General features: G+C 31.9%; 1 protein-coding gene across 1 annotated transcript; it reads right to left on the minus strand.

The window, feature by feature from the left end:
• Window positions 1-15,198: 15,198 nt before the first annotated feature.
• LOC136209512 (3'-N-debenzoyl-2'-deoxytaxol N-benzoyltransferase-like) lies at window positions 15,199-16,794 on the minus strand. The gene is made up of 2 exons (XM_066000995.1): window positions 16,278-16,794; window positions 15,199-16,062 (listed from the first exon to the last, which is right to left on the minus strand). Exons 1-2 carry the CDS (start codon window positions 16,725-16,727, stop codon window positions 15,424-15,426), a joined length of 1,089 nt encoding a protein of 362 aa, XP_065857067.1. The 5' UTR covers window positions 16,728-16,794; the 3' UTR covers window positions 15,199-15,423.
• Window positions 16,795-18,347: the final 1,553 nt, after the last annotated feature.

Genomic DNA, 18,347 nt, shown 5'->3' on the forward strand with positions numbered 1-18,347 from the left:
TTACATGAAAGTAAAAGCTTCGAAGAACTCTGAAACTCCAGGAAAAGCTCTGGGCAAAGAAAGCGCAAAGGAAAATGGAGAAGAAGAACAAATGAGGAAGAAAGAGAAAGAGAAGAAGGAAGAAGACGTTTTCTCTCTTCTCGAGCGGCGCGCCCACAACACGTGTCACCCATCGATTGGCATTAAACAGAGTGACCATTAATGCAGGTAATCATGACGGCGCGTGAAGAAGCTCAAAAGCCCTAAAGGACTAAAGGACTAAAGGACTTTAAATGAACTTTAGGGGGGCTTCTGATAACATTGCGATATTATCCCAATGATCAAAAGTGATATTTGTCTAAAGACGGCCACGTGTTGATCACCTGATACCAGAGTATCATGGCGTATTGAGCAAAGGGATCCGACAGGCGGATCACCAATATCTCACCACAAGAGATCCGCGGGCGAACCTAAGAGGCGAATCGCCATAACCGTCCAATCTGCTATTGAAACAGCTGAGCCGATCCCGCACTAAAGACCATTAATAAGCAATCAATTTCCTAAACGGACATGCTTAAAGGGAATCAGTAACCGCCATTAATGGAGCATTAATGGAGACTTTCTAGTTACTAAAGGTTACAACTTCATGACTATATATAGCTAGTATCTCGAGCCATCAAGGTACACATTCACTTACCCTTTGTCAATTCAGTTTGCTTTCTTGTTCTTCTATACTGACTTTGGCATCGGAGCTTCCCCCGTCGAACCCAACGACGCCCCCACAGAGACGGAAACCTATCGGAGATTCTCCACTAGTCATCAATCCTCATAATCTATAGTCTTTTTACGAGTCTAATCTAGTTATTTTAGTTACATTTGCCGTTATTTTAGCTTTTAGTTCAGTAATTTTGTATTGTTTGTGTCTAATTTTGTGTTTAAGTTGATTTCAAGTAATCTCGGTTCAATTTCAAGGTATTTTCAAGTGAATTCGGGATTTGTAATTCAATGAAGTTGGTTACTCGACGAGTGTAAAATAAGGAATTCATCATCATTGAACTCGGGGAGCAGTCCTCCATGCTAGCATGCATTTAATTGATGAGCATTTGTGATAACTTAGGTCATTTTATAGAGTTGTAAATGCTACTCGATGAGCAATCCTTTACTCGATGAGTAGAAGAGTCTAGAATTTCATAATTGGTGTTTTTAATGAGAGATTCCTTCCTCTTTTGTTTGGATTCGACTCTTATATTGTAATCACATATATTTATCTTAAAAATTAATCCTATAAATAGATGTTTCTAGTTTATACCTAGGTTAAGCTTTCTATGTTAGATTTTCTTCCTTGTTTTAGTTTCATTTTATTTTACTACTTAACGTGTTTTCTTTGCCTTTGGGGGGATGGAATTCATATTCTATAACTATGAATAAGGTTGTACTTGTTGTTACTTTATATTTAAGTTTTTTCAATTGATTTCAAGTTTCTCTTCACTTCTCATCTTCTCCTCTCTTATTACTCTTATTTAGTCCAATCATGTCTTCTTACTTGTTTTCTGTTTACATGTTTATTAGTTTCACATTCACTATGAACTAAACTTCCATAGCTATGGAGGATCCTAACCTAATCCTATGAGAATTTAAATGCTAGCAGGTTTCATGCGATAGTTAGCTAGTCTTAGTTAGTAGATTTTTGTTGACCAACATTGGATTAATTAATAGAACAACATAGTTTAGATCCGATGACTATTCGATGCGGCTTTTGGGGTTGTGGTTCTGGGACTTGACTGTAAGGTATTCTTATTAAACTTTAGGTTTTCATTGTATCTATTACCAGACCAAAACTAGAATAGTTGTTACATGAAATATGATTAATGATTTGTGGCCTCAACATTAGCCGGGAAAATCACCATCTCCCGATTAACTTAAGGAACTTGGATAATATTGTTAGTGGAACTATATACAAGATTAGGTGAAGCCATTGCTCTAGTATCTTTCATCATAAGATTTTTTTTTTATCATTTAATTGCTTGCTTTTGTTTACTTTATATTTGCTTTAGTTACTTAGGTACCGTTTGGTTCGCGGAATAGAATGGAATGGAATAGAATGGTTATTCCAAAGGAATAGAATATCAAAGAATGAAATAGAAATTCTTAGGAATTACTATTCCTATGTTTGGTTGGTGGAATAAGGTAGAATGGAATAGATAATTTTTTTTATTAAAAAGACAATATTATCCTCAAATGTAATTTCTTATTTCTTTTAAAATTTTAATTTTTTACTATAAATTGTTCAAATATTTAATATATATTATTTTAAAAAATAGAAAAATGGGAAACACGAAAGACGAAAAAAACACGAAAAATACATTAAAAACGAAAAAACAATAAGAACATGAAAACGGAAAAATTGTAAAAACACGAAAAAAGAGAGGTAAAAAAACAAAAGAAAAAAATGAGATAAAAGTGGAAAAGGTTGAAAACGCGAAAACATATAAACGTGTTAACAAAAAAAAAACACATGCAAAATATGAAAAAACACAAAAAATGTGCAAACCGTAAAAAGCACAAAAACATGAAAAAAGTGGAAAACACGAAAATGTGAAAAAAATGAAAAACGTGAAAAAATCGAAAAACACGAAAACATGAAAAAGTGTTAAAAACACGAAAAATGCGTTTATAACGTTTTTTTTATGTTTTTTCGTGTTTCCCAAGTTTTCTTGTTTTTTCCGTTTGTTCAAGTTTTCGTATTTTTCACGTTTTTTCATGTTATTGTGTTTTATATTGCATTTTTTCGATTTTCGCGTTTTTGTATTTTTCGTATTTTGTTACTTTTTCGTGTTATTCACGTTTTTCCATGTTTTTCGTATTTTTTCATATTTTTGTGTTTTTAACGTTTTCGTGTTTTGTTTACGTTTTTCGCATTTACATGTTTTTCACATATTGTCACGTTTTTGTGTTTTAGCATTTTTCGTATTTTTTCGCATTTTCGCCTTTTTATTTTTCACGTTTTTTAATATTTCGTGTTTTGTCACTTTTTCGTGCTATTCCTATTTTGTGTTTTTCGTGTGTTTGCTTTTTTTTTGCGTCTTCGTGTTTTTCGCATTTGTTCACGTTTTCATGTTTTTCGCGTTTTTTATTTTTTGCATATTCTCGTGTTTGTAACATTTTCACATTTTTCGTGTTTCATATTTTTCGTATTTTTACATTTTTTAACGTTTTCGTCATTTTTCCATTTTTCACGTTTTATATGATATAAATTATGGATTGACCAAAATTTATAAGATTTGGGAAAGTGATTAGAGAGAAGATTGAGGATTTAATGGAGGATAATTTTGTAAATTACAAAAATATAATATTAGGAATAGGCTATTCCCAACCTAAATTGAAGAATAGCTATTCCATGAAATCAATGAATATGGATTCCATGGAATAGCTATTCCATAAAAAAAATCAACCAAAGGTGGGAATAGCTATTCTTTAGGAATAGGCTATTCTATTCCCCCTCTATTCTGCGAACCAAACGAGCCCTTAGTTTAAAACAAACACTAATTCAATTTTCAATTGTTTAAATAATAACAGGTTCACAAAAACCAATAGTTATAAACAGATACATTTGTTAAGCATCAAGTTATTGGCCTCCATTATTGGGGATTGTTTGATTTATAATTTTGATTTAGTTGAACTATATTAGTCGTTTTATTTTAATTTATGCTTACAAGTAGTAGTTGGCCTCCATTATTACCATTTGATTCTAAAATTAAATGTTCTTGTAGTAGGATTCGAGTTAATAAAAATGAAGCAAACATGGCGGCACAACCGGGATCCATCATGGATATGCTCACACCCAACTGGTTGGAAAATACTTTAAGTATCTTAGAACCGCCGTAAGGACAAACTATTTTGAGATCAAACTAGCTCTTATCCAATTGTTACAAAACGTCGGCCAATTTGGCGGGGACCCTAGAGAATATCCTAGCTCTCATTCAACTAAATTTAATAACATTATTCTATGATTAATTAAAATGGTTTAATTACAGATTCTATTAAACTAAGACTATTTCCCTTTTCTTTAGGGTATGATGCTGAGATTGATTGTACTCTCTAGTTATTCAGCAAAGGTTTCTCCACTGATAGTTAAATGTAGGTTTTTTTTTTTTTTCAACAGGATATGCGACACTATAAGGATATGCGACACTATATTAAGTCTCCTCCACGTAACAAATGTTTGTCTAAGAGATGCTATTAATAACTAAAATAGCCTAGTTATTTTGTTGAATAACTAAAATCTAGGCTCGCAACATATATATAATGTCAAATTGGACTTGGGCCTTAAAGGAAAAATGGGCTTAAGTAGAATGGCTTCCTTGGTTACAGTGTTTTTTCGATAAAATTACATCAAAAATCAGATTTTAACTTTTATTTATATTTATTAAATTTTTTTTTTATGTATTTTGTCATCATATGATTTTAAATTATAACTTATCAGAATATCATAATTTTATTTTTACTTTTTTCAAATTTCCAGTTACTCACCTATAAGAAAAAATAACTAACAGATATGACATGATAAATTTGTTTTAAAGTATGAGACACTTGTAAATAATTCCTCAATAGTTAAACTTATCCATTTTTCTTTCTATAATTTTTACCTAATTAAAATGAAGGTTTTACATGAAAATTATATTTTGTATAAAAATTATAATTGAGTCATACTTCAAAAAATAATTATCAATATATCACTATTTTTTATATATCATAAATAAACTATGATTTTAAATCCTAATTTATAAATTTTAAACCTCATTTCATAAATCCTAGTAAAAAATATATTATAAACCTCTAATTTGTAAACCCTTGTCATTAAAATATTAAAAATAATAATTTAGTTAATTTGATATAATTCAAATAATTACTTAACATAATTGTATATATTTTAAAATTGATTTTCTGTGTAAATTTCCCAATTAAAATGTCACATGAAAAGAAATCTTCTCTAAATGTCACGTATAAAGAATATACCTTCAAAATATCAAACCGACAAATGGTTTGGAGAATGTAATTGAAATGAGAGAAAGAGAAAAGAGAAAACACGAATGATGTTAGAGTCAGTCGTGGATCCGATAGATATATTGAAGGGTGATCTAGATTATGATGGATTATAGAAAAAGAATGAGATAAAAGACATGGATTATAGACGAAGAATAGGATGGAAGACCCTGAATAAAGAAAAAAAGACTCAAAATGAATATCCTTGATAATAGAAAAGAAATTTTCAAAATTTCTAAAACTTCGAGAAAACTTATTTTGCTATTGTTGAGGAATGGGTTTACAATTGCAACACGAGAAAATTTCTTCGGTCAAATACGTTCAAGTTGCAGAAACAACAAAATGATGGTTGAAGTGAAACCATTTTCTAGAGACAAGCAAACAATGTGGAAACTTATGCAGAGTTCAAGTGCAAGTGGAGATCAGTTAGGAAACAAGAGTGTGGACAACTTGGTGGAACTTCGGTAACGTTCGAGTAGAAAGAAAATCTCTCTCTAGAGGAGTCGAGCCCGATCAACGGTGACGTCGATCCTCTAAGTGGAGGAGAATGTAAGGAGGGAGTTTGGCCATAAGCAAACTCAACTCCAAGCATTGGTAAGGCTACAAGAAGAATTCAACATAGAGTGGGGAATGGAACATGTCAACGTACGTTGAAGGTGGAGGCCGAGTTGGTATAAGGAATATTATAGGGGACATGGACTACACCTAGCGTTGGATCTCCGCCATCCCTTGGGTCAGTAGTTGGTACTGGCTTAAGCGGTCCATCATAATCCACTAGGGACTAGGATATTCGAGCGTACATCCTCCATGAAGGGAGGCAGATGTCTCTAAAAAAGGGAACTCTATGAACACTATGGGCTCTAAGATAATCCATAGTGTGTGTCCCTTTTAGGGCAGGTTTATATAAAGGGAGGCCCTCCAAGATGAAATGTCGATAGATGCATTAACATAAAGCTTAAAAAGGATAGACCCCTTCAATAGGAGTTGAATAGCTGAGACTTGGAGAAAGTCTTGGCACCACACGGGATTTTAGCTTAGCTCAGATTTGGCCTCGTGACACGGAGCTGATGAACAAAATTAATTTTAGCTTTATCAATTCTTTTTTGGAATAAATTGGACTTAGATTTTGTTTCTTCTAACGACAACCAACTTGTGATTGTATGGGTTTTGAAGAATGTGAATTTTAATTCCTTTTCTAGGATTGCTACTTATGCATAACACGTTACGCTAGATTTTAATATTAATATAGCTTCTCATCGTGTACTTTCTTTTATGGTAACGTCTCTTATCTGTAAAAAAATGGATCACTGGTCTAATTTCATGCATGTCTATAGTTCTTTCTTTAGTCCTTGGTGTATTGTTGACGGTAGCTGTCAGAGATCAATATAAAATCTATGAGTGGTCCTTAACTATATCAACTTAAACTTTTATTTCAATCGGTTCCACGTCCTTATCACACTGATCCAGCCAGGAAATGCTATTTCCATCTGTAGACAAAGGCTCCCTTATGTTGATGCCCCCATGTGGAATCTGATCAAGAGTACTAGCATCAATATCTTTAGGTACGTATATTGGAGTTGATAGTGTTTGGATCAAAGTAACCATTTGTAGGTTATTATCTTTATTATAATTCCCCTCTATACTCATGACATGACATGATTATGCAAATTAATATATGTTCAATATTGCGGAATTAAATGATTGTGTAAATTAATATATTTAGTGAAAGACGTTTAAATTTCGGTTTTGATCCCATGGACCTTAATGACCATGTAGTATTTGGTCATTCACCGTTAGATCCGAGTTTGTTAGAATTGTTGAAATAATAAACTTATAATTAATAGTCTTAATTTGGTTCAGTGTAGTATCCAAGAGTCATTTCTGTATCTGTATTTATAGAGTGTCCATTTATAGAGAGTTAATGTTGTTTACCAAGAGTCATGTCTGTAATTTATAAATAGCTATCAATACATGTAGTAAGGCAAGAGAATTAAAAAAGAGAATTTTCTTCCCGCAATTATACTCTTCCTCTGTACCTCTGAAAGTTTATTAATTAGATCCAACAAATTGGTATCAGAGCCAGACAAAAATTCTCCTGAAAATTGAGAATCATGATGAAAAGATAAATCATGATTGGTTTGTGGGAGATCAAATCGCAGATTTGGAAAGATATGTGTTGCTGCATCAATGACATCAAAGAACAAGTGGATTCTTTGACCTTCGAGGAGATCAGAAGGTTGTTGGAAAATGATTTGGGATTGGAGAAATATGCTTTGGATGGACAAAAGAAATTTGTCATGCAATGCCTGGTGGAATCCTTAGAAAATGATGATGATGAGAATTCTGAGGATTTAGGAGAAATTAAGGTACACGAACATGTATCTGATGATGAGGAGAAAATGAAAGATTCCCTATGATGAGTCTTTTGTCAGAAACTGATCCAGTCAGTAAGAAGAAAGAAGTTCCAAGTAAGAGCAGCATTACCACAGCCATATTGAAGAGAGATTCTTATATTAAAGCCAATTATGAGGAAGTTACGACGAACAGTCACTACAACAAATATCTAATATTGTGACGAAAATTCGTCTGACAAAATAATTTTTATCACAAATAATGTACTTATTGTGACAAAAAAATAATTAGTAAAAAAATGTGAAAATTTCAAACAAAATTATGACAAAATAATGTTTCGTCCAAATATTTATCACAATAAAGCACCAATCAATGAATATTATGACAAAAAAATTATCACACATCTTTGTCATAAATACATAAGGTTGTGACAAAAATTCATACGTAAAAATAATTTTTTCATCACAATTAATGTATTTATTGTGATAAAATAATAATTAGCAAGAAAAGGTAAAAAAACCAAAAGAAATCGTGAGAAAAAAATATTTTGTCGAAATATTGATCACAGGAAAGTAGAACTTAATACGTATTATGATAAAAACAAATTGCCACGTTGTTTTTGTCATAAATATATAAAGATGTAACGAAACATTCATACGATAAAATAACTGTTTTCGTAATTAATGTACTTAATATGACAAAATTGCAAATAGTAAAAAAATGAAAAAACAAAACCAAATTATGACAGTAATATTTATCAAAATATTTTGTAACAATAAGTCATGGCCTAGTAAATATTATGATAGAAGTACGTGGTCGCACTTTTTGTTATATATATATATATATATATATATAATGTTGTATATAAATTCAGATTAAAATTTGTCACGCTTAATATATTTGTTATGGCAAAAAGATTTTATCACACGTTTGCTGTCACAAGTAATTATCACTAGATAATTAATGTGACTAGTATATTCTCATAATAAAAGTGTTGTCACAATATGATTTATGTTTGATTTTGTGACAAAAGAAAAATTACCAAAATAAATAATAGATTGATAAATGTTTTTTTATCACAATAAAGTAGTATATAATAATTAGACTAATCTATTGTTCCGGAAGTCAATTTACAAATTTTCATATTTATTTGGGGATTAGAATGTGTCAGAGATTAATATAAGATATACGATTAAGCCTTAATCATCTTGAGCTTTTAGTTCAAACGGTTTCATGACATGATGTTAGAGTTGCTTGGACCAAACGGTCGAGGGTTCGAGTCCTGACAACCTCATAAATTTGTAGAATTAAAAACACATAGCGGGTTGGGCATGTGTTGTACACGCTGCAAGCCCAATGGGCATTTGCGTATGGAGGTGTGTATGTAACATTTTTTTTACTACATTATGTTGTCACAATAAATCATATTTCACGGTTATTTAAATTTTGTCATAATAGCTAGATTAATGACAAATTATAGTTGTAACAATAATTAAAAATTAATTATGAGGTAATACAATTTTGTCACTAAAACTTATTAAGACGGGCTTATTGTGACTAGGATGGTGACAAAACACTTTGTAACAAGAAGTTTCTTATGACAAAAATATAACTTATTTTGACAAATTAAATTGTCGCAACAAGCTTGAATTCTTGTAGTGAGTCTTTGTCGAATTTTAGAGGAAGATTTTGGACTTGATAAATTTGCACTTGATCCATATAAGAAATATATAGGCAATCTGTTATATGAGGTATCTCTATGGACTGATGAGAATTCAGAGTCTTCAGACAGAGACGACGATCAGGATGACGATGAAGAAGTAAAAGCAGAGAAGAAAAATGTGCAAAATTCGGAAGTATCTAAAAAGAGGAAGAGGCTTCAAAAAGAAATCAAAGCATCAGACAATAAGCAAAGCAAGCATGTGGAAGAAGAAGGAAAGCACAACAGAAGTGCCGAAGGTATTGAGAAAGCCTCTGATAAAATCAAGCAAGTGCCTGAGAACAAATGTGAGATCAAGCTAATGAAAGAATTAAAGGAGACATTTTCCAATAAAGGATTGTCATCAAAAGCATCTGAAAAAGAAGTCAAGGAAGTTGAGAAGAGAAAGGAAAGAGTGAAAGAACTCGGAGTCATTGACATGAGTAATATTGTGTCAACTTCACGTAAAAGGTGCATTGCGATAAAACCCAAAACACCAGTTGACAATCATAATAGAGATGCTGATGGTACCGACAAAGATGATGAAGAAGACGACGATGATAACGGGGAAGAAGAAAATGATGAAGATAATAATTGGTATGATGGAGGCTAGACTGAAGAAGTCAATAATGATGAAGTTCGAAGATTTCAACAATTAAGAGATTTGGTGTTACTAATGGATAAAAAAATTATAAGTTTTAAGGGGGTGTGTTGAAATAATAAACTTATAATTAATAGTCTTAATTTGGTTCAGTGTAGCATCCAAGAGTCATTTCTGTATCTGTATTTATAGAGTGTCCATTTATAGAGAGTTAATGTTGTTTACCAAGAGTCATGTCTGTAATCTATAAATAGCTATCAATACATGTAGTAAGGCAAGAGAATTAAAAGAGAATTAAAAAAAGAGAATTTTCTTCCAGCAATTATACTCTTCCTCTATACCTCTGAAAGTTTATTAATTAGATCCAACAAGAATCATAGGGTGGAGATTCAAAACATCCTAAGGCTTAGAGTTAATAAGCTTAGATCTAACACCGAACGACCAAATTCATTTGGTCATTAAGGTGCATGTGAACATGGCTGTGTTTAATTTTATCTTTCGAAATGTTTGAGCAAATATATAAATGATCACAGCTGAATATTTGCAGATAAATAAATAGACAGTAACTAAAAGAGTAGGGGATAGAGAAGTTTAGATTCGTGATGATTTATACAGGTTCGGTAACTAATACCTACTCCTGTCCCTGAGAGCATCTCTCGAGATTTTCCACTGTGATTTTTTTATTGGGAAAGAATCAAGTATGTAGAGCTTAACGTGACAACTACCCAAGTAAATATCTCACCGATATTCACTTCTCACAAATTTACCGAGTGTTTGAGAAACTCATCCCTCAATTTTTACAAACTCTATTGGGAAACTTACAACATTAAACTTACGAGTGCCTAAAAACCTACACTTTTCAAACGATTTAGTGAGAACCAAAGACTCAAGCTTACGGTGAGAAATTAATGTTTTTGTTGTCACTGATTACGGTATTAATATAAGACGATCTTGTGTTTGATTCTAGAAAGATGGTGGTCGTATTCAGATTGCTATCAGTGTTTTTTTTTTTTTTTATCGTAGCAGATGAAAACATTTCAATGTGGTTTGAAAGATCCATACCGGAGGCAATAACTTCATAAGCAAACGGGCAGAAAAGGAGAGTCAAACTCAAACCGTAGCAAAGCCATGGACTTTTTTGAGAATAAATATAATTTTTTTTTTTTTTTGGTAGAAGAGAATAAATATAATTAAATCATGACTTCATTTTATTTTACTATGTATTAAAAGTAAAAAAAAAAAAAAAAACAAAGATTCTTAATATATTTTAAATAACCATTCAATATTTTATCATTAGATAATTGTGACAAATAAAGGGCAGAAATTTTATTTTATTTAATTTTTTTCTTTTCTTGTTGGCAATTAAAATATGGTATCACTCACAGTATCAATTCTTAACATTTATTTAGCATGTTACCACCATTCTCTGAACCACCTGAAATTCAATAACCACTTGCACATATATCAATATTCAACATAGATAAATAATATAGCTACATATCTTTTCACCCTTCATAAATTAAAAGACAGCTGCAATTCTGTCCAGTGTCAGGTTTAATTTATTATAAAATCTCAGTCAGTTGTGTGTTTGTAGGATATAAATATTTAATTTCATTTGTTTCAAAAAAAAAAAATATTTAATTTCATTAAAATAATAGGATAAGTTAATGACTCTTTTTATTTTTTTGAAACAAATGACTCTTTTTATCCTGGTGAAAGATAAGTTAAAAATTTAGTTATATAGATATTAAAGAGATAAAAAAAATTTACATCAACAATGCAATCTTAACCTAATATTTATTAGACCGTGTCATTTTATCTGTTAGGCAGTTTTTTTTATTAATATAATATGAATTATTTCATATTATTGTCAGATCTCTAGTATTATGTCCACCTGATAAGATTTGAAATTGTACATTTTTTATTATTGAAAAAAACTCATTTATAATTAATAAGGTTTGAAATTGCACAATTTAATAAATGTAATAATTATAAGATTGAATTATTTTATATTTGAAGATTAAATCGGTTCTTTCTTAATAGCTATAAAACTAAATTTGTACCTGTTAATCCATAAAATAAATTTTTATTTTTTCCCGTTAATGTAAATAAAAGTATATAATAAATTTAAAAATCACATGCTGTATATGAGCTGTGGATCTAAAATGTTGATTCACTCACACGCACCCACACGACGTGTTAAGTTCCCACATAATATGTAGATATAGTGTAAAACTCTCTGTTGAAATTGAATTAATTCACACGACGTGTGGCCTAATCTACACGCATGTGAAACATGAAAACAAGAAATGTTATGCATGTAAAGGAGCCACACGACCCACATGTCGTGTTGAACAAAATTCCTGCATCCATCTATGTTTGGTTTGAAGATTCAGAACGATTTGGACGACTCAACAAGTGTCAAACCGAACCAAGGCCCATACTTGAAGTTTGGCACCTCATTTACACATGAACACAAGTCATCCACTACACACTGAGTCATGGATCAAGGAAGAGTGGGATAAAATGGTTAAAGAATGGAGTAAAAAGAGAAGTGAGACTAGTTCAAATAGTAGATAAAAGATGAGAGTAAAAATAGGAGGAGTGGACAATATGTATGTACATCCAACTAAACAATCCATGAAACTATAACTAGGACCCAAAGCTTCCATCCTAAACCCCAACCAACCAAACAAAAACACATACACTATGCCAAAATTACTCTAGATCTTGTTCTTCATTTTGCTAAGTTTCCGACTCTAATTTATTTCCAAAAACATTTTTTAACCTCAATTCACTATTTGACAACTCGTTTCAAGTTTTAAAACGTCCAATTATCAATCCCGAGTCCAAAAGTCAACAATTTCCTAGCTCAAAGTTCACCAAAATCACTTTCCATCCATTTTCCTACAATCTTTCCAACAAAGTCGTTTTTACATTTCAGACCCTTATCCAAACTTGTTCTTGACATCCTGAATTTGATTCTAGCCTTTCGTTGCGCTTCATTCCGTGTCCGGAAACCCGTTTTACAAGCCTTCTGTCCAACTTTTACATATTTTGCCCATTTATTTCGTTTTAATGGTTCCGAGCCTTTGAAGTCCATTTATGTTCTCGATTCTTATATACACTCGTTCCTAACATCAAGAATTTCACTTTATCCTTTCATTTTCCTTCATTCTTTGGCCAAAAACTCTTGTACAAGCCATCCAAAATCAAACTAAATTTTGACTCGAATCTGTCCACACTAAGCCAGTCCCGCTCTTTGTCATCTGCTCGAAGTACTCATACTGTTTGCAGATCCAAAGCCGACCATAGTTCAATGCCTCCTCGAGATAGCTAATTGTGGCTCCGAATTTATCGTTTCAATTTCCAATTTCATTTTCTTTATTGTAATTATTGCAAATCAATTCATGCTCACGTTATTTATTTTTGTTTATATTCAATTTTACAATTGGTTTAGCAATATGTTGATATAGAAATAATTTCAATTGTAATTATTTGCCTTCAACATATGTATTCAGACCTTTTTTACATCAATAAAATAACCCCTTTTCACCAAATCCCGTGTCAATTTCGCACCTTCAATTTTCTTTACTTACTCGTCCTTTACTAAATCTGCAATAGCTTTAAAATTACTAATAAAGTTTCTATAACGGCAATAGGAACCCAAGAGTGACTTTTCAATCTCTGCATCCTTCAGTCGTTTCGATAAGAATTCAATTTTTAGTGCGTAAAATCCATAAACATAACCTACATTAATTGAGAATTAATTTTCTGATGTAGCAATGTTTAAATCAGCATTATTAAAAAATATCCCATAGTAACTTATTTTATTTCTAAAAGTATATATAAGTAAAGTAGTGTTAAAGAAAACACTCAATACAGAAACAAAAATTATTTTTTCAATTCCTGTTTTTTTTTTTTTTTTTTTTATAGTAAATTTCAATTCCTGTTAACAATTAGGTCTAATCATTATTTCTATTTTAAAACTAGCTAACTAAAAGAAAAAGAAGCTTAGTGATTGAACAAAAGCCTGCTGTATTTTTATCCTATAATTTTGTAGGGTTCGTAATTAAGATGTTATGCCTAACTCAATAAATAAAAGTTTTTGCAAAGAATGAATTCTACAATTATATATATAATTCTAAACTTAGCTTTTATTATGAAATTAGTTTTAAATATCAATAAATTTAATTCAATTTTTTTTAATGAACAAGCTGCATTAATGAGCCCGTAATGGGAAGAATGTAACATAGTAGGTGAAACAAAACTTGGTAACGAATTAAAGAATAAAGGACAAGTATTGAATCGAGATGACTGAGCTAACATGTGAGTCAATCCATTCGTTTGTCGCTAGATCCATCTGACCAAGTAAGAGTCGTTTGCTGCTAATATTGCTTTGCATGGAGACATGATATCTCCAAATTCTGAATCATCCGCAGAAGTAGAAAGAATTGCGTCTACCACATGTTTAGCATCATATTCGAAGACAACCCCTCAGATATTATGATCTTGTAGCCACACCATTGAACGAAGCACCGCCTCTGCTTCACATTCCTTCACTAACGGATAGCTCTACAATTTCTCAGACCGGCCAAAAACGAACTTGCTGTTGGAGTCACGAAATGTAGCGCTTATTCCTGAACACTTATCCTCGGTGAACAATGCCGCATCAGTGCAACAGGACAGTATTCCAGAATCAGGAGCATGCCAATTTGGGCAATTTCTAGCAGCAGGTCTTCCCTCATCCGCAGCAGCAGGTCTATCTCACAAATGCTTAGCGCGAATCCAGTAGCAGAGTACCATTTGTGCAACAAAGGAGATCTGTGCTGGCAGTGTAATTGACTGATTCCACAACTGATCGTTCCGAGAATGCCATATGCTCCACAAATGCATCAGAAACTGACCAGCAGTGCAGGCGGGTGAGGATTCCAGACATCACCAGAACCACTCAGTGAGATTTGCTGCGTTATGAGACCTGTCGGAGACCAGCTCCAGTAGACCAGCGCACTGCCAAACCCGAACAACAAAGTCACACTCGATAAAAGTATGCCATGCTTCGTCCCACGGTCCATTTCACGTTACACAACAGTTATTTACTTGTGTGATGGGAATTAGAATATCAAGTTGTGCATTTCTAGAAAGAGAGTAACCATATTGTCAATGGAGCGGAGCCATGATTTAGATAAGAGGGCTAATTTTAACCTTACATTAGAATTTCATTGAAACATGGGGTGCCGGCTCCCATAGTTTGGGCTGCCTCCACCATTACATATTGTTGATTGGATGACGAATTACATCATTGAATTACACATGATGTCTTATTTTAGAACATCACAGATATAATGTTACTAGTATGCTTTCTATATGCATCCAACATATGATAAAAAAAATTTGTAAAGAAAAGTTTAGGTAAAGTTAGGTCTACCCAATCCAAGGTCAGGACACCTAAATGAGTTCTAACTGTACTGTGAAATTTTAGTTTTTTCTTATAAATAGTAGGTTATATACATATATATATATATAGATTCTAATTATAAAAACTCCATTATTTGGGGGATTTACAAAGGAGGAAACAAAAACTCCTATTTAAAACATAAAATTTGAAAAATGTATCTATCTACTAGCTTACCAAACCATAGTGTTCATTAATATTTCTCTTATTCTTTCCCATAATAGAAAAATCAGTGCTATCAGACAGATAATAACACTAAACTTGTAATAATTAATCACACAACTAGTCAAAAATTTAACTTTCAATAGGCATTGTGATTATAATATTAAGATCTCCAGAATCACCCAACTTATCATAAGATGGACCTACAATGGCATGCACACCATCATCGCCGGAACTAATCCAATACGACACCGTAGCTGGTTTACTCCCTTCTCTTAAATACACCTCCTCCATCCCCATACACTCATTCAAATCCGAAGTTTTTAATATAACAACTTCATCATTTTCAAATTTCCCAATCTCACATTTCTTCCAACTCCGATCCTTGATTACCTTCGGAGATTCTTTCACCAGAAAACCAAATTCCGGTGACGTCTTAGCAATTCGGAATTTCTTCTCTGCTTCCTCAAGGCAAAACAACGCTAGATTTTCCTTCAAATTAACCATTTCATAAGTATTGCTAATTTTGTAGACGACAGTTTGGGTGATTTTTTCTCTAGTTGTAGATGAAAATTCGCCATTGAGATTTTCATGTACTGGCTTCAGATTTGGGAGGTAAAATACAGGCACTTTTGCTTCATTATTTCTTGATACAATATCCCTATGAATCTTTGCCCATTTTTGGAGGAAATTGTCCGTTATTAAAACATCAGCAAACAGAATGCTACAACTTATCCCAATTGAGTATCCGCCGCATTGGAAGTTAGTCACCTGCAATGTAATACTAAAATCAGAAAAACTCGTACAAACAAAAAATGTTATGGAACCGATTTAACTAAAAGCTCCAGCTTATAGTTAAGGCCCAATCATATATCTTATATTAATCTCTGATATTGGGTCTTAACTATAAGCTCAAACTTATAGTTAAAACCCAATCATATATCTTATATTAATCTCTGACCAAACATACACGAAATTAGACTAACCTGAAGGTAAAATAACGGAGAAAACTGAGGATTTAGTTCATCAATATCTTTCCAGAAAACAAGCCGAGATTCAGCTTTTTTAACATCCTCCAATGCGAGAAAATGTTGCATTGTAGTATCAATCTTAGCCTCAACAAGCCTAACACCACTGTCATCAGAGACAATCTCAAGATCAGAATGCCCATTTTGGCCTCTTCTTAGACGACCGCTAAGCAAAGGCTCATCTTTGAGAGCTCTGCCTAAAGACTCCTTAATCCAGCCAGCAACATGCCAGCCTGAACCCTCCTCCTTATTGCAGAAGAGGATTATATTGAGAGAAGCTTTGAAAATGGAGGACCCAATTGGGTCTTTGACTGAAACTTTCCAAATCTGTCTTGGTTGTGTTACTAAGTAAGGTGTGACTGTTTGGACAGCTTCTATTTGAACAACGTTGCTACTTATGTGAGGCATTGATATGATATCTATCTATGTATGCTTCTTTGTCTTGGATTTGTTAACTCTAGATTGAACACACTTCATTATGGATGTGCTATTTATAGATTTCATTATTTTATTTTTTTAAAAGGAAAATAGCATTATGAGCAGGAAAAAATGAATATGCTGTTTTTGACTGAGTTTGATATTTATAATTTGTTTAAGGATTTATTGTGTAAATTAGATTATCAAAAGTTTAATACGTAAGAATTGGGGAAAAATAATTAAGGCTTAAGGTGTTTGAGCCCCTAAACTTTTCAAAATTTTGTCATTTTGCTCTTGGTCTATTATTTGGTCATGAACTATCTCAATTGGTGAAATTTCACCCAATTTAGATAGAGATTTGATAAAACTGTTATCTACCCTCATATGTAATATAAACTTGACAAGTCACACGTCTTGAAGTTTATTTATCACATAAACTATCTTATGTCAAAATAATTAATTAGATTAGAAAAGTAAAGAAAGCAAATAAAAACGAATCTCTAAAATAAGATTTATCAAATTTAAGTGTCAAAATATCTTCACGTGCTAATAGAATAATAATTATATCAAGTCTCTATTTAAATTGGATGAAATTGCACAAATTGGGATAAATCAATGGCTAAATGTGATCAAATAATAGGTTAGAGACCAAATAACAAAATTTTAAATAATAATTTAAGCTAAAAGTTAATGACCTCATGATGTTTCTCCATGTAAAAAAGTTCAATAGACATATGAAAGGTTTAATTTCGTCCTCAAAGTTAGTATGAGGGGTCAATTTAGCCCAAATCAATTTTTGGATATGAACTCACATTTTAAATTTGGTCGGGAATGTCAAATTAACCTAGGATCAAATCAACTCTAAAAATATAATATATTTTTTATACCTTAATTTTATCATGTTTAAATTTTAATACTTGAAATATATTTTTATACTTAAAAACTATTATATTCTGCACAGCCGCAGAACACTCTGATGTCGCACATTACTTTATGCGTCAGTGCAAAATATCAATACACTAATACTATTTTGAAGGGTTCAATAAAGTTTTTTCCGTTTCTGTTTCGAGGAGTTTCTCTTAAAATTAATTGTTCGTGGCACATACTCTTACTTCGAGAGATTTCTTTTATCAGTTACCTCTATTTATTTTTCATACATTTTCTCACTTAATATAATTGTTTCATTAACAAAAACATTTAAAATATAATATAGTATAATGAAAATTCTAAATTCAATTAATGGTTATTCAAAATTAGATATTCTACACTAACGCATAAAGTAATGCGTCAAAGCCAAAACGTTCTGCGGTTGCGCAGAATATAATAATTTTTAAGTATAAAAATAGATTTAAAATGTAAACATGATAAAGTTCACGTATCAAAAATATATTATATTTGCAGGACTAATTTGATTCTGGTTAATTTGACATTTTTGACCAACTTTAAGGGCTGAGTTAATACTCATAGATTGAATTGGGCTAAATTGACCCTTCATGGCAACTTTAAAAGCCAATTTGAATCTTTATTCACAAAAAATATAACCTCATGTTTTTCAAATGACACAAAAAGTGTGTGCACATCATCTCCACCTCACTTATCACCTCACCTGTA

This window comes from Euphorbia lathyris, chromosome 1, assembly GCF_963576675.1.
Source record: "Euphorbia lathyris chromosome 1, ddEupLath1.1, whole genome shotgun sequence".
NCBI classification, from domain to species: Eukaryota; Viridiplantae; Streptophyta; class Magnoliopsida; order Malpighiales; family Euphorbiaceae; genus Euphorbia; species Euphorbia lathyris.